The sequence below is a fragment of the Clavelina lepadiformis genome, chromosome 5, assembly GCF_947623445.1.
Source record: "Clavelina lepadiformis chromosome 5, kaClaLepa1.1, whole genome shotgun sequence".
In the NCBI taxonomy this organism is placed as follows: domain Eukaryota; kingdom Metazoa; phylum Chordata; class Ascidiacea; order Aplousobranchia; family Clavelinidae; genus Clavelina; species Clavelina lepadiformis.
In genome coordinates this window covers 18,594,321-18,622,298 of record NC_135244.1, presented here as the reverse complement: position 1 = coordinate 18,622,298, position 27,978 = coordinate 18,594,321, and the positions used below count along the sequence as shown (strand labels likewise).

General features: G+C 38.9%; 1 protein-coding gene across 7 annotated transcripts; it reads right to left on the bottom strand.

Moving 5' to 3' along the window:
- Nucleotides 1–27: 27 nt before the first annotated feature.
- LOC143459378 (cytochrome P450 26B1-like) lies at nucleotides 28–27,975 on the bottom strand. Of its 7 annotated transcripts, XM_076956510.1 has the most exons (11): nucleotides 27,958–27,975; nucleotides 27,697–27,806; nucleotides 25,622–25,817; nucleotides 8,328–8,753; nucleotides 5,338–5,445; nucleotides 4,991–5,182; nucleotides 3,995–4,192; nucleotides 3,144–3,307; nucleotides 2,630–3,041; nucleotides 1,269–1,399; nucleotides 28–1,031 (listed from the first exon to the last, which is right to left on the bottom strand). In XM_076956510.1, exons 3-11 carry the CDS (start codon nucleotides 25,706–25,708, stop codon nucleotides 809–811), a joined length of 1,941 nt encoding a protein of 646 aa, XP_076812625.1. In that variant the 5' UTR covers nucleotides 25,709–25,817; nucleotides 27,697–27,806; nucleotides 27,958–27,975; the 3' UTR covers nucleotides 28–808. The 7 variants fall into 7 exon arrangements, with proteins under 7 accessions (XP_076812625.1, XP_076812626.1, XP_076812627.1 ...); XM_076956511.1 differs by lacking the exons at nucleotides 27,697–27,806; nucleotides 27,958–27,975 and adding an exon at nucleotides 26,607–26,627; XM_076956512.1 differs by lacking the exons at nucleotides 25,622–25,817; nucleotides 27,697–27,806; nucleotides 27,958–27,975 and adding an exon at nucleotides 23,548–23,948.
- Nucleotides 27,976–27,978: the final 3 nt, after the last annotated feature.

The window sequence follows — 27,978 nt, the reverse complement described above, 5'->3', positions numbered from 1 at the left end:
AAAATTTCACCAAAACACACCAAATCATAAATATTTGCGAACGGATTTTATTTATATTGATTGTATCCGAGTAACGTATACAACAGGAGAAATAGCGGAACCATTGACAATGGATCGTTTAGGACGATAAGTGCGAAAACGCGTGAATAATAGCATTTAATTTATTTGCATTATCATGGTAAGCAACAATCTATTATAAACATTTCACGCTTATGTTAACAAATTTCAACTACACAACGCGAACAAGAGTAAATTTGTGATTAAAAAAAGAAGTTTTGGTAAGTAGATGTGATTACGAATCAAATTTTATGTCATCCAAAAGTTACAAAAACGACGAAAAAACTGCACCTTCTCACACCAATATGACATCTTCAAAAGCGCGTAGTATCACATAACGCTGTGATTGAGAAATTGTTAGGCAAACGAATTTAAACCACACAGCGTGAAGAAGACAAAATTAACAGAATTTCCAAATAATGTTACAGAATTTGCGAAAGACATTATCATTAGAACGTAGCAAAGTTAAAGTCGAAAACAAGCTGGCGGCAGATTTACGCAAGGCGCGCAGAGCGTTCGCTGACTGCTTCAAAGCAACAAAAGCATTAAGTCATGAGGCTTATGGTAAAAGTGTGTAAACGTTAAATACTTGTAAGGGCTCCCTGTAAAAAGTGTTTTTACAAATCACATAGCGTCCACTTTCGCCAGTTCACACATTTTGACTTCGATACCAGGCCAGCCTTTGTCGCTTTGCGTGGAGCGTTCCATATTGTCCGTGCAAAGGATGCAGTAATATGGTCCTTTAACGCCATCACGTGGTGTTTACAACTCCAATGCGCTCGCGTGGGAAAAGTTTGAGCGGAAGTCCGTCTACAGGGTGAAGCGTGGGAATTGCTTTCATTCGAGGTAATTTGTCGCTCGTCAGCTCCCACTTGCGGAAGTGGCGAAACATCTCGATAAGGGCGAGTTTGATTATGAGACGAGCGTACGTACGGCCAACACACGTTCTTGGCCCACCACCAAACGGGATAAACCTTTAAAAAAGTTTGTATTTAAGTAACAACACATTATGGTTTTAAAAGTCGGATGTAATGTTAAAAATCTAAGCAAGATAATAAATTACGAAATTAATCCGACTAAAACTATCAGCGCTAGATGACGCAAAAGTGTTGAGTCCGCAAGTATTAAGACGAGAGATAGACATAATTAGAGAAATTTCATCTACTACATGAGTAACCAAAACATAGAGAATAATGGCAATCCAAAATTACCTATAATTATCACCCAGATCTCGTCCTGGCGCAAATCTATCTGGATCAAAAGTGTCCATATTTTCAAATTCGAACTCGTGAGTGTCGCGAATGTTGTATATGACGTACCAACCTTTAGGAACTCTGTAAGGCTAAAAATGTGACAAAAACAGCGTTAATAGTGCACTTGACTGGCTAATAAACAGGTTGGTAACAATCACACAGGTCAGAAGCAGCAGTTAAACTACTCTCAGCGTATTTATGGAGTTCATGTTTAAAAGTTCGGTTATTAACCTTTTGATGAAATAATATTACGGCATAACAAGCTGTCGAAAATGTCGTGGTGGCGATAATTCGCGCAGATAACTGCTGCCAACAATTTGCTTAAGCCAGCCTCAAATGGGTGGACTGGTGATGCAAGAAAACGTGAAATGGACTTCGGTCGACAAAAATGCTGCCTGTAAACTTTTATCCCTACAATAGCGCAACTTCACATAAACCAGGGGCATTTCAACGTGGAACGGAAAGCTTTATAAAGTTCGAAAACTACTTTGGAAGTAGAGGCGAGCCAAACGTCTGACAGGTTAATTCGTTCGTACAGGTCACTGTTATTGGTTCAGGTCGCGCTGTCCTATTGGCCTTTAAAAAGGACCCGATCCACATGGCTTCTAAACGTCCGGCTTGTGTGCAATAAGACGCCAGTACACTTCCGTAAGAGGCAATCGATGGCTAAGATTAAGGTAAAAAAACAAAAAAGGCTCCGTCGCAGATTAGGGAACCTTGATGAAAATATTTGTTTCCTCTCGGTCAATATTTGACACAAGCATAAGGACTTCAAGCCGCGTGCAAAGCTGTCAGCACATAAACGTTAAAACATGTCGGCAAGGTTCCCGCTTGATCGGCATGAAGAATCACATTAACTCAAAACCGCTTAAAAAGTCCCTTCGTTAAGTACAGGTCTAAGAGCTGGTATTACAAAGGTTAAATAGGCGCGTTGTACCGTGAGAAAAAAGATTGCGCTCACGTGAAAAGATTTTTTTGAACACGACTCGAGCCCGCTAATTTATCTGTGCGCTGGATGGAATATCTTCTTATCGCAAAGTATAAATAAACGACATCCTTCAAGTGAGGTCACTTTTAACTAAGTACACGACCAATCTCATAAATTTAAGTCTTAATGCCACCAAAGCTTACATAAGGCACATGAAAGTATTAGGTGCTAATGATGGTTGGCGAGCAGGTGGAATGGCAACATTATTTAAGCCAACAAACTGATGAAATTGCAAAAGCTACATTTCCGACAGCTTGACGCCACATATTTTAAGTTGAAACTGCCATTTAGGTAATGACATGGCCGAGAGATGAAAGTTAAGGCAACTTACCCCAATTTGAAAGGTTCTTTTCGCTTTCCTGTATCCCCCTAATACCGGCGGTCTCAAACGCATCGCCTCCTTCAGCACTTGTTCCATATAGGTGAGTTTTTGGATCGCCTGGAGGTTGAATTCCGGACGAGCATCTTCATTTTCATCAATGGAATCCTCTCCGGACAGAATACCGCTTTTCAGTAGTTCGTTCTCCAGTTTTTTGAAAACTTTGGGATTCCGAGAAAGTTCTAGGATGCACGATGTGAGAGCGCTAGCGGATGTGTAGTATCCGGCGAACATGAGTTCGACTCCCATTTCTGTCAATGCCAGATCGCTAATTGGCTCTTCAGGTGGATCCGCGGTGAGATTCTCCTTAACTTCGCCTTCGTAGTTGTTATTAAGAGATTGCGAGTTTAAACACTCGTGCTTCCTACATGGCAGGATAAGCGGTTAAAGCGTGATGTATTAGAAAGAAACATGATACGATTCTCACCGTCCAACAAAGAAGATTAAAATTTTGACCAACGTTTACCTCGCACTTCTTTGAAGAACCTCGTGTAGGATAATGTCGAGAGCACCCGGCTCCTCTTCGTAGTTGACATCTTCCCCGTTGCGCAGCTGCTCCATGACAATCTCCTTCTTCTTTCGGATTTGATCTTGCAACTTGTCCAATAGCTCGGTTCTGGCATTCATGGCCTGCGTATACATTGGTGTAAATCTAAGGTGAATAACGATTGCAAACCACAGAGACGTTAAAATTAAATGTAGTGGGAAACCGACTGAAAGCTGAACTGTTTGAAGTTGTGTAAAAACTTCGCATAGCCTCGCTTTAACAAGCAACATAAGCTTGCAATTAACTGACCATGAAACAAGACAAAAACTTATCAATCTAATTTTCGCTTTAGGCAGAAATGGTCGAAGTATATCTGAGATTGCGATTGACATTGCCTCTAATTACATATGCATGGCGCATCAGGAAATTTCTCAGCGACAATCAAGTGACTTCACGTGAGCCAATCTGCTGGGGAGCCCGTTGTATGCATTTTGAGCATACAACAGGCTCCAGCGTGGATGTAGCACAAATATGCTTGAATTATCTGACACGAGCAAATGGGTCAAGACAATTCGATCGAAGATTTAAATTGGATCATTTTATGATTGATTGCCTCTTTCGTGGAAACCTCGTGACGCGACGGTGGCATTCGGGTTTTTTCGAGAACTTTCTCCAACGATTGCGGCAAAATCAAAGACAACATGTACATGGACCCGAGTCAAATGCCAAGTCTTAAACGTTACCAGAAGAACTAACATTTTGATCCGTGTGTTAAGACTGTAATTCATAACCACATTTAAAACGGTGCTCAAGAAAGCATGGCTACTGACCTTGTCAAAGCCAAATCCGGGTATTCTGTACGGCATGCTAAAGATGTTGCTGACTAAGTCATGAAAAGTATTGTAAGATGTTTTAATTTCCTTCGAGTTTAGATCGAAGCCCAACAGAGCGGAAATTCCAAATTCAAAGGTCAACTTCAACATCCGGTCGTAGGCACGGGGTCGTTCTTCATCTAACATTGCTTTTATCTATAAAATAAATGTTTTGAAAAATGTAAATTTTAATGATGCATTGGAATTTAGTAATTTTTGAGGCAATGTTTTACTTATGAGGGGCTCGCAAAAAAGGGATAAAACAAAACAAATTTTTGGAGTGAACGCTATACGTCTATAGGTTTCTTTATAACGGTTACAAGAAAACACTAAGTATACCAAAATAACCTAATTAATTATCGGCAATACCATCACAGAAGTTTTTTTGAACTATAAATATACAAAGAGTTTGATTTCATGCAGTAATCGGGTTAGCATAAGACACGATCTTTTTATAGATCGTCTCAAATAGCTTGAGTTGGTTTCTATCAAGCCAGGTACATTATACGCATGAATAACATGGCCTTATCTTCAAATCAAAATTACGACGTACTTCGCAACAATTCTTGACTAATCTCTTTGATCACTAATACGTCACAATAAAATGACGTATGCATGTATGTTCGACGTGAAAGATTTCCACAAATCATACTGAGTGCTTAAACGCATGATCTAAGTTCCGAAATGAGATTGCGCATATAAAAAAGCAAATAATTCCAACACGAGTTCTTCTAAACGATGCGTAAACCACCGCGTTACGCATAAGGTCTCCGATGATAAGCAGTTTATTGTAATATATCAAAGAAAACTTGTATCTCAAACGACGTTTCTTATACAAGCCCGCAAGAAATCGCGAGGACCGCGCGGCTTATTTGATGTGAATCGGGCGAGTGTTAGATTCACCAAAAATCGACTTTAAAATGTTTAAACAGTGACTTTTAAACGTGCCCTTACGTTTTTTTCGGCGTTTATCCTTAGTCGTGGCAGGTAGCTATTCAGCGCCTTTGCAGTGAATGCCTTTGACGCCATTCTACGCTTATGCTTGTGGGATGGACCAACTGTGTTGACGATGCCGTTTGCTCCAAGCACTCGTTGTACCACCTTTGGCCATACAGTGGTCACTTCTTCGTGTTCGCCCATCAAGACCTAAAATAAGACAACGGTAATTAAGTGATGCAAAGTATTCTATTTTCGGTCGAAAATTTAAGCTCGTTTTACACTGTTATGGAGTTGAAAATATTTCTAAAACAATGATTGTTTTACAAAGTATAGTTCTATGGCTTCTATGATTATTTTCTTACTTTTTTAACGTACTCGTGCCCGGTCACCTTAACCATTGGCAGAGTGATTGCGCTGGTTTTGAAAACATTTCCGTACTTTTTTCGCCGGTTTGAATTAAACTTAGGGCCCTGCAAGAAAAGGAAACAAAGTCAAAAAAGATACAATGTAAATCATGAATGAATAAATACCATAACTGAAGATCACTATATACGTCTATACCACAGTATTTTAGCAAACCGTTATTCAAGATGTATAAATTACAAAAGTATGCTTGATTTGTGACTTTTAACCTGTCCACTGCCAATTGCGTTCTTATAACCCGGGGTCAAACGGTTGCGATTCAGGTGTCGGCTTACTGAAAGCGTTCTTTTGTTTTTTAAAATTGTTTGTTCAATCATGAGAAACAACTACCCATAGCAATCGTAAAAGACCGTTGCCCTTAATACGCCGCCAAAGCTCTTTTGCAGTACAATGCTCCAGGATTGTTGCATTGGCTTTTCCCTCACAATAAGCGATTATCACATCCACAGAACTGGCGCTCGTAAAACTTTTGACTCCGAGCTGACTCTTTTAGGCCGCCCCTTAACGAGAAATTAAATCCTTTGGACAAGTCATCGGAAGGTCAAATAAAGTCACAACCTTTCTTAATCGTTTGTAACAATGAAAATAAGGAGGTGAAAAACGGTTAAGTTACGCGAAACACGAGTCGAGCTTTGACGATTTTAAAGGAAGAAAATACAAAATGGCTACCATCAACGAACATATTCTTTTCCCCAAAAAAAAGGCGAGGGTTTCTATGAAAAACGACGTTGATTTCAAGCTTTCTCACAGAACAATTCGCATCGTGACCTCACGACAAATATCGCCAAAAACATATTCTCACGAAATCAGAGATTACCGTCGGATATTACTTACGCAAGCGTTCTCGGAAGAAAACGGTTTTTTTTATTGACGATAAAGCATTATGTAGACCGGTTAACTGCTCATTACGAAATGCAAATTTGTATTAGCGACGAGGCGCTTTGTCACGATGACATCATAATCACAAAACGAACGCTAGAGGGCGATTACGAAGGGTAGCTAGGAGGTATTGGGAGTCGCAAAATGCAACTTGTTTTGCTAATAGGGCTAGCTGGCTGTTGAGTGGACGGTGATCAAGCGGCATTGGTGATACGTCACGCACCGGTAAATAGCAGAGTGCTATACAATAAGTATAGACTAGAGGAGCGCATGAAAACAAAGGGAAACGGAAATAGCCCTCGCTTAATCTTCTTGCAACCCTCGTAGAGTAAATAAGCGCACGGGTTCGCGCAAAGGACAGCCAGGTGACAAAGGTTACAGACCATCGGTGTGACAGTTTGTCCTAGGCTTCCATTTGTTATTTGCAAAGCGCTCGAAATTGTCTTACTTATCACACAAGAAGTTTACATTTTGATATCAAGCGACTAAGAGAGCTCTTGAAATTTTGAGTTTGGAAATTATATGTTTGGGTGTAGCTCTTGTGACAATACCGAGACCTTCTTTCCTTCTACAACGAGTAATTTAATCGAAATATAATTATAACGTCTTCTCGCGAACAACGTATAAAACACCAAGACATAAATAAAACCTTCGTTAAAAGATTCGAGAATTTAACCTGTCCGAAAACAAGTCAAAATTTCTTCAAAAAAAATAAACAACTTTAATCCAAAAATAATCTCCTCCAAAACATGGTCATGGGCAAAAAACAACGTATTTGCAACAGTTCAATGACTTGGCTAAACAGCTGTGTATGGTGATTATTAAAGACATCACAAATAAAGCAGCACAAACCAGAAAAACACGACAATAATCCGCATGTTGTTGTGTTCGTCGTAGGTATTAAGCATTTCAGGGTGAGCGGCACCGAGTTTGCGATAAAAGCGACTTATTAAACCAAGTCAAAAAAGAGCGTCTTTCCATTCCAAGAAAGACGATAACGCGGCCGCTTAAACGATCCTCTGTGTAATCCTCGGCCGCCGACCTTCTAGCGAACCCGGTTTTCGACGAAATCTCGATTGTAATGATGGAATTGGCCGAAAAATTCGACTTAAAAGCGCAGGAAAATCACCGACAGGCTTGTCCGGATTCATAAGAGCGACAAGGCTATAATTAAACAAAGTTCATATTTACGGGCTCATGTCTCTGTGGCAGCTTCTCGAAGTATTAAGTTGCGGACTTTCAATCAATTACGTCCGAGGCTATTATTGGGCCGCAAGGTCGTGACAAAAATTGCAAACGATTTTCTCCCGCTTTTGTGCCCTAAGCGAGGGCAATGCCTTCCATTAAGCAGGGATCAGCAATTACGACATGAACAGATTAAATTTTGGAAGGTTAAAGGGTCGAGATTAAACCAAAAGTGCATCGGACATCTATTGAATTCGGCAACGGTGCTTAAAATTCCATTCGTTTCCCCTTAAGAGTACTTTACAATACTTTAAAATTTCAATTGCTATTCGAATTAATAGTTAACCCGCGATTATGCAAATCGATAACTCGGGAGTTGATTTACAGTCGCTTATAACCTACTTCCATGTTTATCTTTTTCATAATAAACGAGATTAAGCACAAGTCATTGAGGAAAATGCCGCGATCAAAAGCAGTGATTGCATGAAATATAACACGCTTATGATATATGACATGTGCGATTATGAAAAAAACCGCGTGTTAATTTACATAGCTTATGATAACTTTCTTGGCGTGCTAAAATTCCCGCCGCGGCAATATTTTTAGATATGACCTCGTGTTAAAGGTTTATGAGAAGAAGATATTTATGGATAATCCTGGTTATAAATACCGCAAAAGTTTACACGAAGATCTTAGGCAGGTTACACTGGCGGCGTAAATAAGCTTGATAGCTTATTTTTCAACAAACAAAAAAATATACACGACAAAAATCAACCACGTATGCCATATTAATAATAAATCACTGTTATTACCTAATGTATGTAAAAAGTGACGTATTGTTAAAGCAACAAGTAAACATAGATACCTGCGTAATCCACGACACCGTTTCTCCGATGATTGGGAGGCCAAAGCTACCGGGTGGTAGCGGGAGATGAGATAGTGGCGATGACGGATCGTCTGCTGATCTCAGATTGTAGCAACGCCACCAGTAACGCAGTGGATACCAGAGTAGCAATAGGATCAATGCTAGGGTGACCGCCAACAAAAATGTTGACATCAGGAATGAATGTTCTTGAAGCAATATGGTTGAATTTGTCGGTCCATTCAGAAAGGATTTGTCCAATAGTTCAGGATCATTGAAATTCTGGGCTATATCGACCGATTCCAGATGAGCTTCTGCGCCGGATAAGACAGCGGGTACAGACGGTGCACGCACGACTCTTGAAAACGGCGTGTGAGGATAAGAATATCCTAGAAAAGTAGATTTCAAGTCGTCGGTCTCGTTTTGACTCTGCAAACAAAAATAGCGGCATTCCAATCAATAAGAACGACATTAATGACCAATTGCGCAACGATTACATGTTTGAGAAAATGTAAAGCGGCCGCAAAAGACTGCTAAATATACCGGCATTTACCTTTGCGAAGGTCATAGTTATCAAAAGATATGTAGGTAAATACAAGCCTAGGTTAAAAGTTCGCCAGGCTTTTTATCAGATATGTCACACATGAAGGGGCTGTTTGCTGAGCAAACGACACGAATCATCCAAAATAACTTGTAACTAACCCACAGAACAATGCAATCACAAACTCGCACGAGGTCGTGGTCTGAAGAAATACTTCGTCTCACGTTTTAACTAAATAGCGTTAGCTTACACAAAAGGTCGATTGAACTAACTGCTGGAAGTGGTAATGCTTTGTGCATTCCCTAAATGAAACAATCTCAGTTACATGAACTTAAGCTATAGGTTAATAGGAAAACAAATTCCATTAGATGATAAACTAAATACTAGCGAAAACATGGTAACGTTCATTTAGGACAGCAGTAAATTCCTGAACAATACATAATCTCTCAAAAGTCGATGAACTTTTTAAAAGCTGGTCTGCAACATACATAAAATGCGCTCATGATAGCAAGACTATACATCTAGTACCGCTTCAGGTGTCAATAAATTGACGAATCCACTGACTTCCCAGGCTGCATACAATCTGTGCAACGCGCCGCAGCGTATTTACTTTACGAAGATATCAATGAGAATTGAAGGTACTTGTGGTTAGGCTGAGCCGCAAAATGAGCCAAGAGCTCCTGCGCGTACAACAGCAACACACAAAAAGCAATTTATGAGATCAGGCGCGGAAGATTAATAGACGAGAAAGGCGCGGATTGAAAGATTTCTTTTTACATACCGTAGCCATTTGTAGGTAGCGATTCCACAAAAAAGAAGATACTTGACGGTTTGTAGAATCGTTTCTTGCTTCGACGTAGGCGTATCTCAGCAGCGTTGGAACTTCGTTTTGAAGATCAATTTCAATAGACAGTGACATTTGGCTCGCTTTGCCGGTTCAGAGGGATAATTTTCACCAGAGCAGGTGATCTAAGATTAACACTGAGTACAGGTCTGCTCGCAATAATTGCCAATTCAAAACACCCGTGGGTTTATGCGGCAAAAACAAGACCTTAACTGGACTCCGAGCCAGAAGGTTGAAGTTGATGATAGCAAACAGAACAACCGATTAGCAACCTCTTGGAAAACTTTCCTTTTCCCAAACAAGACGTCGATATATTTGCTTATAATGGAAAGCTCGTTATATTTCTTTCGCCCTTTATGACGGATAGAAACAGACAACAACGTTTACTATTGACAGTACTCCCCTTTAACCACTACTAGCATAGAATGAATGACTGGAAATCTAGCATCGGTTTTTTATAATCACGTCAGCGCCCCGTTTATTTTTTTATTTTTTAAATGACAGCGCGTTCGTTGCCGGGAAAGAAAAAAAGCGCAAAGCGCACACGCGTTATACCGCATGCCTCGGAGAAAACAAGCTGGAGGCTTTTTTTATTTAACTCGCTTGTTAACGATAATTGTTTCGCTTAACCAATCATTTATTGGAGCGATTGCTCGCCTGGTCGCTGTCCTTCACATGACCTCTGCGTGAACCTGGCCAGACCATAGATTTGGGGGCGAACAGGTGCGATAAAAATTTGCAAACATTTCCCAAGGAGATAAGGCTACTGCCGGAGAAAAGATAAGTCAACAATAACAGAAATTTTGAAAGTCATAAGTAGTGGTAAAATGGTTTGCAAAGTGAAATTGTAAAAATTTATACGCATGTTTTTACCCAAACGACCATTCAAAACTTTGATATTTTGTTCGCATGTTAACAGCAATGCAAGCATTTAGGAAAAACGAAAGCGCTTACGGTACGCTTGTGGTAAAATACTTTTTAACCTTGTTATTTTTAACAGGATAATGTGGCCATTGCGGGCGCGCACAGTAAAATGAACTTTATAATTCAGTTAGACCACAACAAAATTGATTGAACCCATCCAAGCATGGTGTATCCGGTAATCGCATATTTTTGCGATTACTTTTCAGTGACGTTTCTTACTCCAAAGCTATTTTTATCAACTCCTTCAAAATTGATCGTGTACACCAATACTTCTGCATTTTAAAGTTAACAGTTGAACCTAAACAACTTTAAGCTGTCTGCGTACACATTGCTAGCCAATATTGATTAATCATTTATGTCTGCTATTGCATTACAACACACAGGCAGGCTTGCAACCAAACAATCCATTCCTGTGGTTAAAACTATGTGAATACTGAAAAGAGGCGTGATTTTGTTTGGAACTAATGACTGGAATTCGACCGTGGCATCTAAGGACCTTAGTGACGTGTTAGAGTTACCGCAACATCATATTAAGGACCCGCTTAAATGGTTAATGGCAGCTGGATAAATAAGCACACCCCAGCACTTGCAGCATGGTTTGGGTTCGGCAAATGAGCAAAAGCGTTTGGTCCGATTTAGCACAATGGCAGTGTAATTCGTCAGTTATTTTTATTGTTTGATAGCCCAACAGTTCACTAGGGCACAAATGGCCCTTGGAATCAATGGGGTTGCATATGAAAATTTAATGTGCTACAGTTTACCTCGTAAATGTTGCGCACCTGGTGCCAAACGACGTTTTATCATTATCTCACTCGAAAATGACCCCGAACATTGGAGCAAATGAAAGAGCTGCCTTTCCTTTTCGACATACGCCATTACTCCCGCCGGTTCATTTGCGGGTTAATGTGATTTTAATTTGATAGAATACTTTTAAAAACTTCAGTGGCTTGGCGAAGCTTCACAAAAAATTGTTCAAACCCAACTAAAATATATACAGACCTAAATAATAAAATTTACATCTTTGTGATTTTCAACTTTCCAGAGGTAACTAGAGGTTAAAGATGTTAATACACACTCAAATTTGCTGTTTGGTCCCAAGAGAAGGCATCAAAAAATAAAGTGACTCTACAGTGAGTACGGACAAGCGGTGTTAGCCGAGGTCACCCTTATTTTAACGCGTCTTCTACTCATTCACCCCGGGTCTGACCTCAGTAGGATGAAACAGCATCCGATATCCGTCATTATTATCCGCGACACGCCACTGAACAAGCTTCAGATGTCGCTGTCATGCTCAAAAAATAAACGGTAAACCGTAATCTCGTTGGCGTATCTTTGGCCAGATTAAAACCAAAAACGAGAGGCCTCGACGGAAGTGCCAATCGCAGCTGGATAGCTCAATAGCATGGATAACGGTCTTTTTAGCCCGTTGTTGTTTAGACAGAAGGCCGTAAACTGAGTTCACCAGGTTGGTTACACTGTTATTGATTACCTGACGCTACGAATGCTCCTACATGTCAGCAGCGTTATGCTATAAATCATATGTGAAAAAATATAAAACATGTCACAGGTTAATTTTTGTCTTTTGTGATCGTCATGAAATGTACCTCTGAATCAAACCTTTTTTCCATTTGTTGATTAAAAACGCAAGACCTACAAAAACAAAGAAATTTAATCTAGATTTTGCAGACAACGGTTAATTTCTAATTAAACGGAAAGGTCAAGAAAGCAGGGTTTCGGCAGTGTGGATACAGCGATTTATTTTTGTTGGTACAGGTTTCTGGGTGAATTAGACTGAAGTATATTTCAAGATTTACTTCAAACAATTCAAGGTATCTCTTTTTACCTTGGACGGGCGTCATAAAGCAGACTGAACGCTGAGATGAAAATCATAGCAGAAAAATTCACGATCACCATTGACAATGTTTTCTGACGTCATAAATGACCCGAGTTAATCCTTTCGGCACTTGAAAAAGTAGCGCGCGTGCCACGGTCCAACAAGACTAAACTACGATAAAATTTCTCTTATAAAAACTTCATCAGCATTCACAAAGGGGTTAAAAGGTTGGTTTTCAAGTTAGGTTCATCGAAAGGACAGCTGGAAGCAATACTTTTCTTTATCTAAGCAGTTTAGACCCACTGACAGTATTTACGACTGCAAGGAAGGGCCCCAGCTTACGAGTGCCAAGCATATTTGCTTACCAGCACACAAGCAAGCTGTCAACTCCGTTTTATCGCTGCTCTCATGAATTCTCAAAACATTTTACGGGCAGTCACCTGGCCGTGAACCCTAACAGTCTTGTAAAGGTCGCCTAAACCAAACTATAAACGTCTAATGTTTGATAATAGTGACGACAATTTTGCCCTTGCATTGGCCCCATGGCAAGTATGTGAACTTTTCTTGACCCGGGGTGGTATGAGGGAGGCCATATTCTTGCTGTTTAGGTGCTTGCTATAAGGTCCAACGGTACGTGTTACGGTTGTTTGCTAATCGTAAAAGAGGCAAACAAGCTCTGACAACAATATAGATGTTTAAGTTGCAAAGTAACCTAGGCCTAAAGTGCAGCCCGTAAAATACCGTATGTTGTTTGGATTGTTGGCAACAGATTATTCCAACGGCGTGATAATATGTTGTAAGATACAGGGTGAACATGCGTGCAACTGTCTGTACTGGAATGCCTGAACAGTTCTCGTCGGTACAGAACCAATGGAATGTATCCAGAGATTCTCCTATATTTCTGGCCACAAATTACAAATCACCATATCACATGCGCCACTTGAAGCTGTGTGCCATGTTTATCGCACAAACTTTTCGAAATATGCGATGAAACAATTAACTACAGAGGCCAATCCCGAGACGCTTGTTCATCCCGCTTGTATGTTTGTTTTAATAAAACTTGTTTGCTGTTGAAATCGTCGTCTGTGTAAAAATTAGTTGTCCATGTCTATTAAGTTAGACATTAACCCGTAACAGAAACCTACGTGCAATTGTATGCAGTGTATATTTTTTAAGATTTGATAAATATTACGTAGTTTGTTCCAAGCAAAAACTTACGACCAGCAATTTTCGAGACGTGGCGAAAAACGTCGAAACTTATAGCACTTGCGTAGTTTTTGAGTTCAAGTTAAGGACAAACGATTAGAATTGTTGTTGTCGTAATTTCGGGAATTTCAACGCTTACGTAAAAGCAAAACACCATTTGTCGATATTTACTGGCAACGCGTGACTAATCCGACGTCGAATTGTTAGGTTTTGTGACACTTGCCACCCTCCTATATGAACACCGTCATCTTGATTTGCGCAGGTTAAATTTATAACTGATTCGAACATGATAAAAGGTATTTTGATTGCGTCGTATTTCAAAATACTCAAAACGTCATCGGATATCTGTTAAGTCCACACCGCTAACGTCATTCCAGAAGAATCAAAGTTCATTTTTTTAAGCTGAAGTTAGGCACATGGAGAGTGACCTTTTTGTGAACCTGGGCTTTTAAATATTAACGAAGGACAGCGTGTGGCGATCGTACCGAAAATATGCGCGCACGACAACAACTCCAAACACGTCCTGTTTACTGGATTGAGCCACTTTTGGCGCCACAACGACAGAAGCAAATACAAAAGTCAAGAAAAACTAACAAAAAAACTGGCAGTGAGATGGTTAATGAGAAGTATTTTAAAACAACAGCTGTAGCTAAAGTAATGAAAGATATGCGCGTCAGCAAACCTTTCAATTGAAACAAAAGCGACCTGCATGTAACAGCGTGTATCTTGACATTGAATCAGGAAAAAGCAAAGGACCTGTTCCACTCTGTTTTGTAAATATGGCTGACCTTGTGAACGTCGCGTCTTAAACCATTGAAAAGACATGTGCTTCTCAGTAATCTAATATCGGAATTCGTGCCATACAGCTAAAAAATGCGCCGGCAACATCACTTATATCTAAAGTACTCATAAGAACACAGAGTCGCTTGCATAACCATAATCAGTTCACGCGTGTCATTTGCAAAATCGCGGTGTGGAACTGTGTTTGACTGAATTTTATAATCCGCAAACGATATTTCATGCATTAAATAGCATATACCAGCGCATAATAAATGTTTAAAACCATATCATTCTAGATTCACTTCCGGCGCTTTGGTTGCTTATATTTGCTCTTTGTAAACTGTATCAAATGTTACTTGATATCACAAGTGTCGCTTCGTTTACATTACATTAAGTGGATTTAAAGCTTTTTAAGAGACGTACAAGGATTTGCTAACACAGCAATTCTTGTTGAAAGCATGAGTGTGTTTTTGCTCACGAAAAAAGAATTATTCTGTGTCCTAGACATGCCCCCGAATTTCCTGTTTTCGTAAAGCAATTCTTCCATTAGTAATGTTTTTGAAATATTGTTTTTTGAAAAATATGTTTTTATAGAAAAAGAAAGCATGACATTCGAAAATTTTTGTCTACATCAGACACATCGCAACAGCCGCACTTATACATATGACTGAGTACCAATATTACTATACCTGTAGGGCGTAGGCTGTAAGTTACACTTGTTTTCAAAACCTTAGCTTCATTACAGATATATCTATAAACAAGCTATTTTATGTAAAATGTCTTATATCATGAAGGAGAAAATTGTTTCTATGCGTTCTGTATCTCCTTCATGAGGATTCTCTGTTTGTGTTATGAGCCCTTGATCTTTATCAAGGTAACGTCACTAATTTTATCATTAAATATCAATATCAATAAATTTGGCACAACAAACCTGTTTCAACTCTCTACAAGTTAGGCAGTTACTGAAAAAAACATTTTTGCAAGAGATTTGTAATTTACTTACTATATGCTGTTAAATAAAGCTATTTAACCAGAATAAAATTCTACAAACTATATGAAAAAAGCTAAAATTGTTTTTTTTTAATAGATCAATACAACCTTACTAAAATTACTGTATAATAACTTATTTTTATTCACATTGACTTATATTTGAACCTGCTATTTTTGCTCAATTAACAATTTTAAATTACTGATTTTTTTCTATATTCGTAGCAGGTGTGGCGTTTATTCGATCACAATCGAAGAAAATTTACAGCAAACATGAACAAAATGGGAAGAACATGAACGCTACACCACGCAAACCCATATGTGCTGTTCGATCATACATTCCTTTGACATGTTATTAAAAATAACCTCCTGATGAACTCGGGCTATTATGTTAGAAAGAAAGAACCAAATGTAAGAAATCTTGAGCGGCCGGATGTTTAAACACTACGCTTGAACTTGTTGTCGTGCCAACTAGTGACATCATACCGGCAAACACCGAAATATCAAAGTTTCAACAAACTCAACGAAGAATTATAAGACCAAATGCCGTAAAAATAAAGCGGCATATATGTTGATAATGATTTGAAATTGGTAAAGGTTTGAATTTATTCCAACATTACATGTTTCACCGTGTACCCATTTTGTCCATGTTCCCCTCACGGTTTCATGCTAATCAATTTACAATTAACTTATTGTATAGCGTAAAACGGATAAATTTTTCCAATGACCTCAACGTAAAGCACATAATGGGTTGATAGCCTATTAATTTTCCAGTAAAAATGACTTTCCTTGGAGAAGTGAATATATGACTATAATTAACCGTCATGTCAACGGAGATTATCATTTTTAAATGAGGTTCCGTTACAAATTTAGGCGCCTCGGTACGCCCTGATAGTGTGACGTCATATAGAAATTAAGGTTCAAACCTCGGTCACTTCGTAAGTGATGACCTAAAAAAACACGGATAGTCCAATTTATCTGGAGAAAGTCCCCCTTTCGTATTAACGAAATTGTTTTCGATCGTTACTTAAGCTGAAATGACGTTTTAATTTGTGTTTTTCAAAACATAGATTTCCCTATTTATACCACATATTGTAAGTAATCAATGAAAAACTTGAAAATAATGAAAAAATACAAACTATATCGGTTTTAGTAGGTTGACAAAAATGTGGATAAAGCAAAATTGGATGAATTAGGTGTGACTTAAAACAATAGAAGTGTTTATCAAATATAAAATTTCAGAAAATATTGGCGATGAAGCTTACAGCAAAAAACCTCGCCGTCACACAAGACTTTCCGTTGATAACTTTCCAAATTTAAGTTTTTCGTAATCTTGTCATTCAAATGCGCAAAATATCCACTTAAAAGGGCACAACCATCGTACCAAACAATACACTCACATCATCAAATTATAAAGGCCTGAAAATAACTAAAATAGGGAGGGTGGATATCAAAATTCTGCGAATTTTTTTGCCAATTCATGCTGCGTGCCGTAGCAAAGTCAGCCCACTAATTAAATGGGCGTAAAAGGGCAAAACATTCTCCAACACAAGCACCACGCAATAACCTCTGTTTGAACCCTATGTCGTGACGAGAGTTCATGAAATCCGCAGGGAATACGAGACCAGAATGACTTACTGATTAAACCGACACGCGGTGACGCTCGCGAGTAGCGGAAATGAAAGCCATACTCAAGTCGTGCTCTGCATTGTGTCAAACCTTCGGAATGAAATAACTTGGACGGTCTCAACTACATGCTATGCGTGAAAAAAGCTACGCAAGCTATTGTTATTGACAGCCAGCTCGTAAATGTTGTTTGCACCGATATAATTTAACTGATAATACAGCCCAGAGCATAAATGTGTAGAAAGGAATTGAGCTGATGTGTTTGAAACTGAAGCTTTTCTATCAACAAAACTGCAATCACCCCAAGAAATATCGAACGATAAAAAGACTTACGTAATGTTACACGCATAGAAATAAGCTTTAGAAAATAAAAACCGAAACTATGGTTGGATTATTTTTGTGGTTTCATTACGTTAATTGTAACTACTTTGCATCTTTGCGCCTTACCAGGCCGCACTTTCACACAACACAACAACTTTTTCATCGGCAAACGTTCCAAATTCAATTCATTAATTTTGATAGTTATCTAAACTGAATTTATCGATTAGGATAGAACTTACTACCAAAAGTTGCTCCAAACTTTAAATATAATTTCTCCTCAATATTTCCAACGGCACAACTCATCAGTGAAATCCAACTAGGCCCTTCGTTTCAATGATATTGCAAACGAAATGTCTCTAAAGCAAGCACAGCCAAAATGCTTCTAACTAACAACTGCAAAAAGATTTGAAGGGGACCAATCACCGTCCATTTAGAAGCCGGTTGTTCAGCAACAGAAAGTTCATCACTTGAAACGTAGGGGAATCACCGTCACGCATGCCATCAATGATTTGCTGACCTCAGCACTATAAACATTTCCACAAAATCGTACAACCCGCAGATCTGGTGTCAATCGCCTCATTTACATGAGTGGACCTACCTACAGGTATTTGCGCGAATTAAGTTTTTTAATTATTCCTGACGCAAGCTTAACCGAATGGTAAAAAAAATCCGAACAATGTACTTTTTGCGGCTAATTGTACGAGGTAAAAGGAGAACTTGCTTTTCGGGAATGATGACCTTGCAAATGTACAAGAACGTATCCAGCACAACAGAACACGGCCCGCAATTAGATGTTAATCATTTGGCAATACACCAACATATTCGGCTGTCATCACATGTAAATACCCAACACATGTTCAATACACGGCGTCTCTTCCTTGCAAGGCTTGGCTGCGTATACCTTATGGTGCAATTAACCCGAAGCTAATTGAGAGCTTCGCCTTTAGTAAAGGTATCCTGAAGCCAGCCTATGTTTATGTACATGGTTACAGTAAGTTTGTTTGGAAAAGATTCCTGTTAAAAGTTGACTTTGACCGTTTTGCTATATTTCGCTTTCAATTGAATTCTTTTCCAAATTTGACATTTTTTTAACCACGTCGGGCTTTTGTCCGAATATTGTAAAATTTTCGGCAAAGCTACTTTGTTGAAAGTGGTTTCGGTTGAAAGGTCGTCGGAAATATAACGCAACGGGATACCATTACGTAATATGATCGAAAATGTGAATGAATAAAATCAAACAGGAAACAGTGATTTTCGTTTAGATTCGAAAATGTCTTTTTTGGAAATGTCACTCTACACTTAGTCCAAATTACTTTTAAATCTTCCAACGCATAAAAGATTGGGTAAGTGTAAAACAAGGTTAATGGAAACCTCTGTCATCAAACCGCAACTTTTTAAAGCTACGACACAAACATACTGTACCTGGTGGTTTCAAGACGTCCGGTGAGTTCTTGTAAAGTTAACGGCAACGGGTTCGAACTGTATCCAAATTAGTCTTGTAACCCGACTATATTACGGCAATAATACACACACGTTCAGCGTTTCAATAAGTTCGCCTATTAGCCTGAAAGAGTCCGGTTATAACACCATAAAGGAAATACGTGTACGCCTATGACCCACCAGGGTAAACCTTTTTCGATGACGTTTTAACTGTGGGCATCGGGTTTCACCACAACTGGTGATACTTTTCGCAACATTTAAAATATGCTAACCTTGCCTTAGTAAGTTGCACTATATGACTATACGACCACCATCATGGAAGTCAGACAAAGGTTATTGTTGGCCCTTAGTAGGCTCTGTAAACAAGCGGTGCAATACATTCTGGGTTGATTTAAGAATATCACTTTTCTAAACCCTTTGCACCCAAGCTATTTGTTGTAAACAGATTTCACGAGTAGTACCAACAAAAAATTCTACACATTTCGAGCGCAAACATTAGCTTTAACTTAGGCTGTAACTACATTGAGGCACCTGCCTCCGCGAATTTTCTAGAATTCTGGCATAAAACATTTTTAGCGGTTAACTGCATTTAAGAGCATAAGTAACTGGGGATGTACTTGAAATATTTGCCTCGGTAAACTTTTACCCCGACTACACCCTTGTTAACTCCAATGGAACTTTTACAATTTATGTTGACGTCGCTTTCGGGCGATCATGGGACCCTGGACTATCCCAGGCCTAGACCTCCAATCCATTCACCGTTCACATTTAGTTGAAATACACTTCATGTACGCTGGATATATCCTTGACAGAAAATCTTCATTTTTGCTTTTTTTCTGAACCTCTTCACAGTTAAAAATTCTGCTATAGTTGAAAGAAACTTAGAAAGTTTAACCGCGTGTTAACCCTACAAACTGAAGCTGCTGCGTCGGCTTAATCGTCAAGCAAACGGGGTCAACGGTACATGCATTTGCCGAAATAAGCTTTCAAAAGAGCCTGAAGCTCGTGTTCATTTGACTGGACTGAAATTTGACCTGTCATTCACTTCTGGTTATCCCTTAGCAGTTATCGAGCCAACAAGTCAGCTGAAAATGTCAGATCTACTGTTTCGGGAACTTCTTTTCAAGCCGGTACTTTCTTGAAAAAAACACGCGACCTGGTCACGTTTTTCTTCGCAATGAACAATGTGAATTGATAACTTTGTTTGCAGTTGTGTAGACGAGTATTCTACAAGTTACTTAAGCTAAAAATCATAAGCTAACTGACTGAAAGATTCATAAACTTATAAAGAACTTTACAGTAAAATCGTGATTAAACTATATTTCGCTCAGATAACGTTCCTGGCCTTTTGCGGTTGTCGTCAACGCTTCTGCTAACAGCATGAAAACATTCTTTTCCCATATAAGCATCTAATTTAAACGGCCATGTAAATATTAAATTTTGCTTTCATTTTCTCTGTCACCCCTCGTTTTATTACACATGGTCGACATTATAGTCATTACAGCAAATGTAGCAACCTTCACCTCCTACTATGAGTATGATTTACTGGCGTTACCGGAGGTGGCTTTAAAACTGAACCGTTTGAACCTAACACAATTTCGGAATACGCTGCGTGTTCATGTGGAAAAGTGGCAGCACACTTTATCATTGTACAACAAAACGTGAACCGACTAACGTCACTATAGCACAAACGTGAGAGCTAAGATATGTTCATACCATCACTGTAAAGGCAAAGTACGGAAAATTTAAAAGTTGATTGATATAAATCGGTCTTTGTGGGGTCCTTCTTACCTATCGAGATAACTAGACGCCACGTTATCAAACGCCCCAATCTGTTTCTCATGCGTTAAATCTTAATTCGATTGATTTGTTATAGGCAAAGGGTTGGAGCTCGGTATTGTTATCGGAACTTGTAGAGTTGTATTATTAGTTTTATCAATGGTTTAAGACATGGGTGGCAAACCCGCTGAGGTGTTAACTTTGCCAGAGCAGGCCTAATATCGATGGCATGGTTAGGTTTGCTCATAGCAATGACGGTGAACTTTTGCCTTTTTCAAGGAAATCCCCTTAAAATACACCGAATTCAACAGTAATCCACGCTTTCGCACTACACAAAGGTTTGGTCGCATTCTTAAGCATATCAGAACGATCTACAGTATGTGTGAACCTATTGTAAGTATAACAATAATCACATCGAATGTCTACGTTGGGAAGTTCTAAAAAGCAATAACGATGCAAGATCAACTTCACGTCCGAGGAAGTCCACGTTATTTCCGAATGTAAATTAGCCTACTACAGCCAGAAGTCGAGCAATCAGTGCAATTATCAGGTTAATAGGCTGTTCAGTGCAAAGCAGCAACAAAGTCATGCGGTGTCGCCACTTAACCAACGCATACCGTCTAATACAGACAAAACGTTTTGGAAAGTTTGTGATTGCCTGACCTGTAACATGCACTTGACAAATTCATCGCACGTAGGGTGACAACCTTCGGAAGGACTCCGTTTTGGCGCAATACAAGCTTATTTGTGACATCTAAGAACCACTAATGTTGCATGACCTGAAAAAATTGCGATCAAAATGCTTTCGATTCGAATTTTCAAACATTCTACAGTGACGTATTATTTAACTCAAAAGGAAAGTGAATTGCTGATGCTATACACTGCATGAACAACATATCCAAAAGCATTAATACGAAATCGTAACCTCATCACGTATTGTGTTGCGGGCTGCAGATAAAAGTTTGCAATGCTAATGCATTAATCTCCGTCGAAATCTACCAACCAGGCAGACTATGGCTAACAAACCTAATTAATATAGGAACTGTCAGTGTCACGTGCCTGGCAATACCTTGAATCTGCAATGAATCAGTTTGCTCGTTTATGGTATTTCGCACGTACGCAAGGCTTTGAAAGCAAAAGTAGCTTCTAAACTTCGGGTTTGAAATCACTGCAGTTTTGCCGTTGATGGCGGATAAGCAACTGTGTGTAAAAATTTTTGCTGCCAAATTAAGTATAAGACTGAAAAGACAAACTCGATGTACAGTCATAACAAACCTTAAAAAGTGGAAAAATTGCCCTTCATCTACGCACTTGATTTGTAAATTGCAATATAAGGGATAGGAACCACTATAGATAAAATTCTGACTGTCACGTGATGCCACACTATATAGGCTTTTTTCGAAATGTCCAACATGAGCAAATATTCCTAAAGGGTATATATTTTGTTTTAATTTTGGTTGAATATCAAACAGATTTTACGGTAACTAGCACAAACTATTAACTAGATAATTACCGAAAGCAAAACTACACGTGGATGGTATATCATGGAATAATTTCTGACTATATCAAAATGCCATTTCTGAATAATTGGGTTAAACATCGTTTCTGATTTAACCACATAGAAAAATTGCACGAGCTCCGTACAGACAGAACAGTAACATGTCCATAGAGGTTCAATAAGAAGATGCTCTTTTTGTTGCGAAGAAAGATTTAGTTGTAGCTAGGTGTGGTCGGCACTTCGAAGAGATAAGAAAACCATTCTCAGATCAGGTGTTACGAAAAATATGCTTCACGGTACCAGGAAATATTCACACTCTTAATAAAGGCAGTAATTAGCCCAAACAAAGACACGCGGCGAGAGTTTGTTGCAACAGCTGGTAACTGTATCTAGCGACCACCCCTGACGAAACTCCATTAGGGTAATTTGGCAAAATTCTTCGCGGCAAGAATGCAACAAAATCTCCAAAACGACAACAACGCACAATGGCGGGTCCCTTTCGTGGTCGCGAAAATTGCGTTTTGAAAAGAATGCAGGGATGTCTATCGTCAAACATTTCCAAAATATAAACTGCATGGCGCATTCTTCCAGCCATGTTTAATTGGTTTACCCTAAAAATTTAGAAAAAAGAAATTGCGAAATCCCACGGATATCGAGGCATTACATATAAGACAATTAAAAAGATTTTTTTTGGATTATTTTTAATCGGTTTTTTTTTAAATCGCATTTTCCTCCATTACGGGACGGCAAAAGCTACCAGCCGCTGTCGCGAACATTAAGCTCTTATATTTGAAATTTCTAAAGGAAATCACACGATGACGCATATCAGAAAAGCAGCAACAAAGAGTTGAAATAACAAATATTTTAAAGTTCATTTCAAATCCGCTTTCCCGCTCTTCTAAATCGCGACCCACCCTTTATGTCCAAATGGAAAATAAGCGAAGCGTAAAGATATGAGACCTTCTTAAAACGACACAACATAGCCGTGGTGGGGTTAATCCAGGCGCATCTTCTATTCTCAGCACCAGAGATCATCAATCATCTCGTTTTGACATGTCAGGAAGGTCTTGAATGCCTTAGAACCATCTTGTATAAGAAACATTGAGTAAACCCAGCTCGACGTAAGGCGCCCGCGTTAAAAGAACCGAGTTCGTTGGAAGTTCACGTGTTTTTGAGGTGGCCCGCTGCTGAGTGCATCTGACACAACACACGTGACCCCGCCAGCTTGTGATGATAGATGGGGCGGCCCTACTAAGCCACATAAAGGCGAGTTTTGCCGATTGGAACTATGAAATAATTTATCAATACTATGCTTAAGCTCAAAAATATGATAGCTGTCTACTTGACGATCAGCAGCAGGTCAAAGGTTAAAACTCTGCAAAACCTGCTTAGAAAGCACAGCCTAATCGTAACTAAATAAAACGGCTGCAAACGTTGACGTACTTGTGACATCTCAAATTGCCAGCTGCAGAATGGCGCCATCCACAAGCCACATCGTTGGGAAACATTTTAGCGAGATAAGATAGATTTAATGAAATCCTACCAGTACACCCAACAACCCCGATGTATGGGTGTGGGACGCGACAGGTTAAATCTTCAAAGGGTTTGCATACCGTCTTCTGCGATGGAAACGAAATTAGTCAGGAAATCAGAAACACCAACACAGTCGGGTAAGGTTTGTGTTGGATTGCTAATTGCCATCCAACTTCCACACCTCATTAAGCCCTCAAAACGCTACCGGGTGTTTCAAAAGGAGAACACTCTGTCATGAAGAGGTCTATTTACCGCCAAGAACACGGAACTCAGCTAATATAATCACTGAAATACAGGCTAAAAATGTAATAGTATACGTTACAAGGATGGCCTTCAGTTGACCATTAATGTTCAAAATGCTACAGCAGATACTTTGTACGCATGTCCATTAAGCCATAGCTTTATAACCTTAAAAGGCAAGAGGCGCTTTGCTTAACCACTGTTATATTAATTCGATCAAATCACGACGCATATCTACACACTGCTAAATTAAAGCATCATCTCATCCGAATAAGATGAAATCATGGCATATTTATAAACTGACGTCTATCATACTTTAATATTTGGCAAACAGTTCACGTCCAAGTTCATGCATTGTTAGCTTTATTTCAACATAGAAATGCGTGTGTGGTCAATATACGCAAAGAATGCTTTGCAGGCGACAATGTTCGACGACGTAATTCGCAAAGACGTCAAATCACGTAGTTGGCTAAACGAGACCCACTAAAAATTCTGCTCGAGTTAATGGACTAGCAAATCAGAAAAATGATTCACACATTTGAGTGGCTGTGGTGTTGATTGACAGCTTTTGAGTGTCTAAGTAAGTAATATGGCCACATTGGCACTACAGAAAGGTGCGGTAAAAAGCCACTTCACAATACCACTTTTTCAGTGCCTGGCCTAGGTCAAGTACGATTTACAATCGTGATGAAGAAACTCAGACAAATACGCCTTGATCTGAAGAAATACCGTAGTCGGAAAACGTTCTTACAAGCCATTGTTGTGATTCAGTATAATCAAACAGAACGGCCAACAAAGCCCTTCAAAAAGTGCCGCTTTACAATACTGTACAAACCTATTTAATTTGTTTCACTATTATCCACAGTCACCTTAATACACGCAGTTTGACTGGCAGGAGTGAAGAGTGACCCTGTGCAAACACATTTATCACTGTCTGCCATGAAGCGCGGGCTTGTTTCAAACGTCTGTGAACACGAACCAGGCTTTTGTCGCTAAAATGACTGTCAAGTACCAGCAAAGTACATCATGGAAAGCGACAGGAGATAAAAAGCCTGTCATAGACGCTAACCGGGTTCAGTAATCTCTCAAATGATTAGAGAGTTTAGATAGGCCTAGTTTTCAGTTAGGTCTATAACCTCATTAGCTGAAACGACAGCACACTTCATTTAAATATTAATATTCGGGAAATATTCGGATGGTTTGTAACTTAAGAATCTCTAAAATCTTTTGTTATTAACTCATTATATTTGTGGTCAATTCAGTCTGGATAAGTTAACCAAGTACAAATACATTTCCTCTAAGTTTACCATATTATGCCAACACGTTAAAAACGCCAAATTTTCTAAAGCATTTCAAAATTCGGAAAAAGTTCCGTTTATGTTTTTAGTATTCTGAAACTACTAAAATAAAAATTTGGCCACAGAAAACCAAGCAATCAATCACCAAGCTACAGGTTGGTTGCGTCCAGCTGTAGGTGTGTCTTTTGACCAGCGACATCAATGCGAAAGCAAAGCGAGAGCCAAATAAACAAAATGGCCACGGCTGGTAACGATATTGGAGTAAACAGTTAGAAGTGAGCTAGCTACTAGAACTATTGCAAAAAGTACTTTAACTATAAAATGAACTGAATGATACTGCATACGTGGTGCTGATAATGTACATTTTATGGCTTACTGCCGTTCCATATATATCATTTCAGATTGTAATGTGATATACTGTACAAGAATACGATGAAACCACTTACCAAGTTGCACTGCAATAACATCTTGAAAATATGCGCAATTGTTTCAGTTTTCTTGCAAAACAGTGCATTTGCTTCTCCAACGGCCATGACAAAGTACCATATGATATGATTTCAAATGACCAACAATTTGTTAACCAGCACAAGAGAATCTTGACGTAAGAATGGCAACAGTATGATGCAAACAGCACAAAATTCACTGCAATGACAAAAAAAGACGTTTATCTTATTCCCTGCTAATTTTATGTGTAAGCCTATATACAGTATTTGGGGCGTAGATCTAACGTTGTCGTAATCGCATTGTACAGGCAGAACAAAAATAAGAAGCTTAAAGAGATTTCTATTTAAACTGAGAGACATAGGATTTGTGCACGTAGTCAAATCTAAGACAACTGTATGGAAGTCAGTCAATTTTTAAATTGCATCTGGTGTTTACGACAGAAGAAAGAAGAATTTGAAAACTAAATTTTTTACAAATCAAAAACGATAACTAAAAAATTTTCAGTCAAAAACTTTTAAAGTTTTTTAAAACTATCAAATGCTCTTTCCAACAAGGCAGGTAATAATCATTTTTAATGTTGCTTTTTTATGAAGATTTACTGTTTTCTTTCGACAAAAAATCCATTTAAAAATGTTGTGTAAACTGCTAGAAATTAAACGCAAAAAATTAAAATATCCTTTTTACAACTTAATACGAGCAACTCTTTATTTTAAGCAAAATTTTGCTCACTTTTCCGCTCAACTAAGTAATAATGACGGGAACCTCGCGTGAAACTTATGGTTAGACTCGTCCGCCTGCTGCCTAATTTATAGACTGACAACAATGAAGTCAGCACTTTTCTCTAAATCTAAAATAGTTTCGACGATCGCGTTGCCGACCCCAGGCATTTAGCGATGCACTTTGGATGAACTGCGCAAGGAATTCCCGGTCATGGTTTAAATTCCGCTCGGGGCGCTATCGTATTGCGCTATTTTAACTTGTATTGACCTGAAGGGGTCTGCCAAGGGGCAGCAAACTGATCCACATCGCGCTGAGGATAGTTGTTACTATATGCGGCTTATCTTCAAGGCGTGGCATTATCTCTTTGCCAAAGAAGCTGCAAAAATAACTCATTTATATGTTTCTTTTAAGCGGCCGTCATTCTGTCATTGACACGCAAATCGTGATATTTTGACGACGTGTCGTCTTGCACGCCATAGCTACGTGTTCTTATATCTCTCAATTACGTTTTCTAGTCTGCTATGGTCCAAAACTATATAAGCAGTTGCTTTAGCAACCTGCTGAAACAATAATTCTACCTAAAGGACAACTTAAATTTTTAACTCATCCTATAAGTTACAAGCTGACACTGGTTGACCTTACATTTTTACTCTTGTTTAAAAACATGAGGGAAATCCATGACTTGTCCAACGTGGGAAAAGGTTCTTAATCCTATTTAAGTGGACGCCACAAAATATGTTGAAGGAAGTGAGCTATTATTGGACAGCACTTTAGAAGCCGGATGTTTTAAAAATTACTTTTCTTTTCCATTATTCATTTGCTTATTTTTAAGCTGATTACATGCTGAGTTGTGATGGTTACGAAAACACTGCACTTATCACGCCATGAACAAGAGTTAATGGCGATTTTAACCAAATTATGACGACCGTCTTTGCTGACATAAAACGGTATTTTTTGCTTGCTCGCCTTTTAAGTATTTCCTTTTAAAAGCAACCTTGATTGCCAATCATATCATCCTACTTGCTTTGCATAATTCAATGAAATCTACAACAGATTTTGTTTGGTTTAGAACTTCGACGAAGAACTATAGAAATTCTTGCTGAGCACTAATAGTTAGCATTTAAGATGGCTATTGCGCGTTCGTTATCCCTAACCTATAACGCCTGATGCAGGTTAGGTTATTCAGGACCGATACTTGCTGCATAACTGATACTCACCCGTTCCGGCAGACGAAGTCAAAACAACTCGGGCAATATTTGACTTCGAAACACTTATAACTACTGGAAATAAAACATAAGTTCACACCTTCGGCAAAGAAATAGTAGGGTGCCAGCTTGTGAAATTCAAGTATACTTACCATATGCCTTGAAAAATAAGAGAACCGGCTCCGTCGCTGACAGTTTTACGGGCATCGAATATCACTCCTGGTGGTCATAAATAAACTTTGCAACAGCGGTGGTGTCGGAACTATAAACCAAGTCGGAAAATTTATTACGTGTCCTGTCCTGTCTGACATGTGGTAGTCGCGCGTCAATCATGTGACGGCAGTTGTCAAACAAAAGACAATTATGACGACATCATTCAACAATGTAAACAAGGGTTTTGCAAAAAAAATTACCTCATTATTCAACCGGCAGTA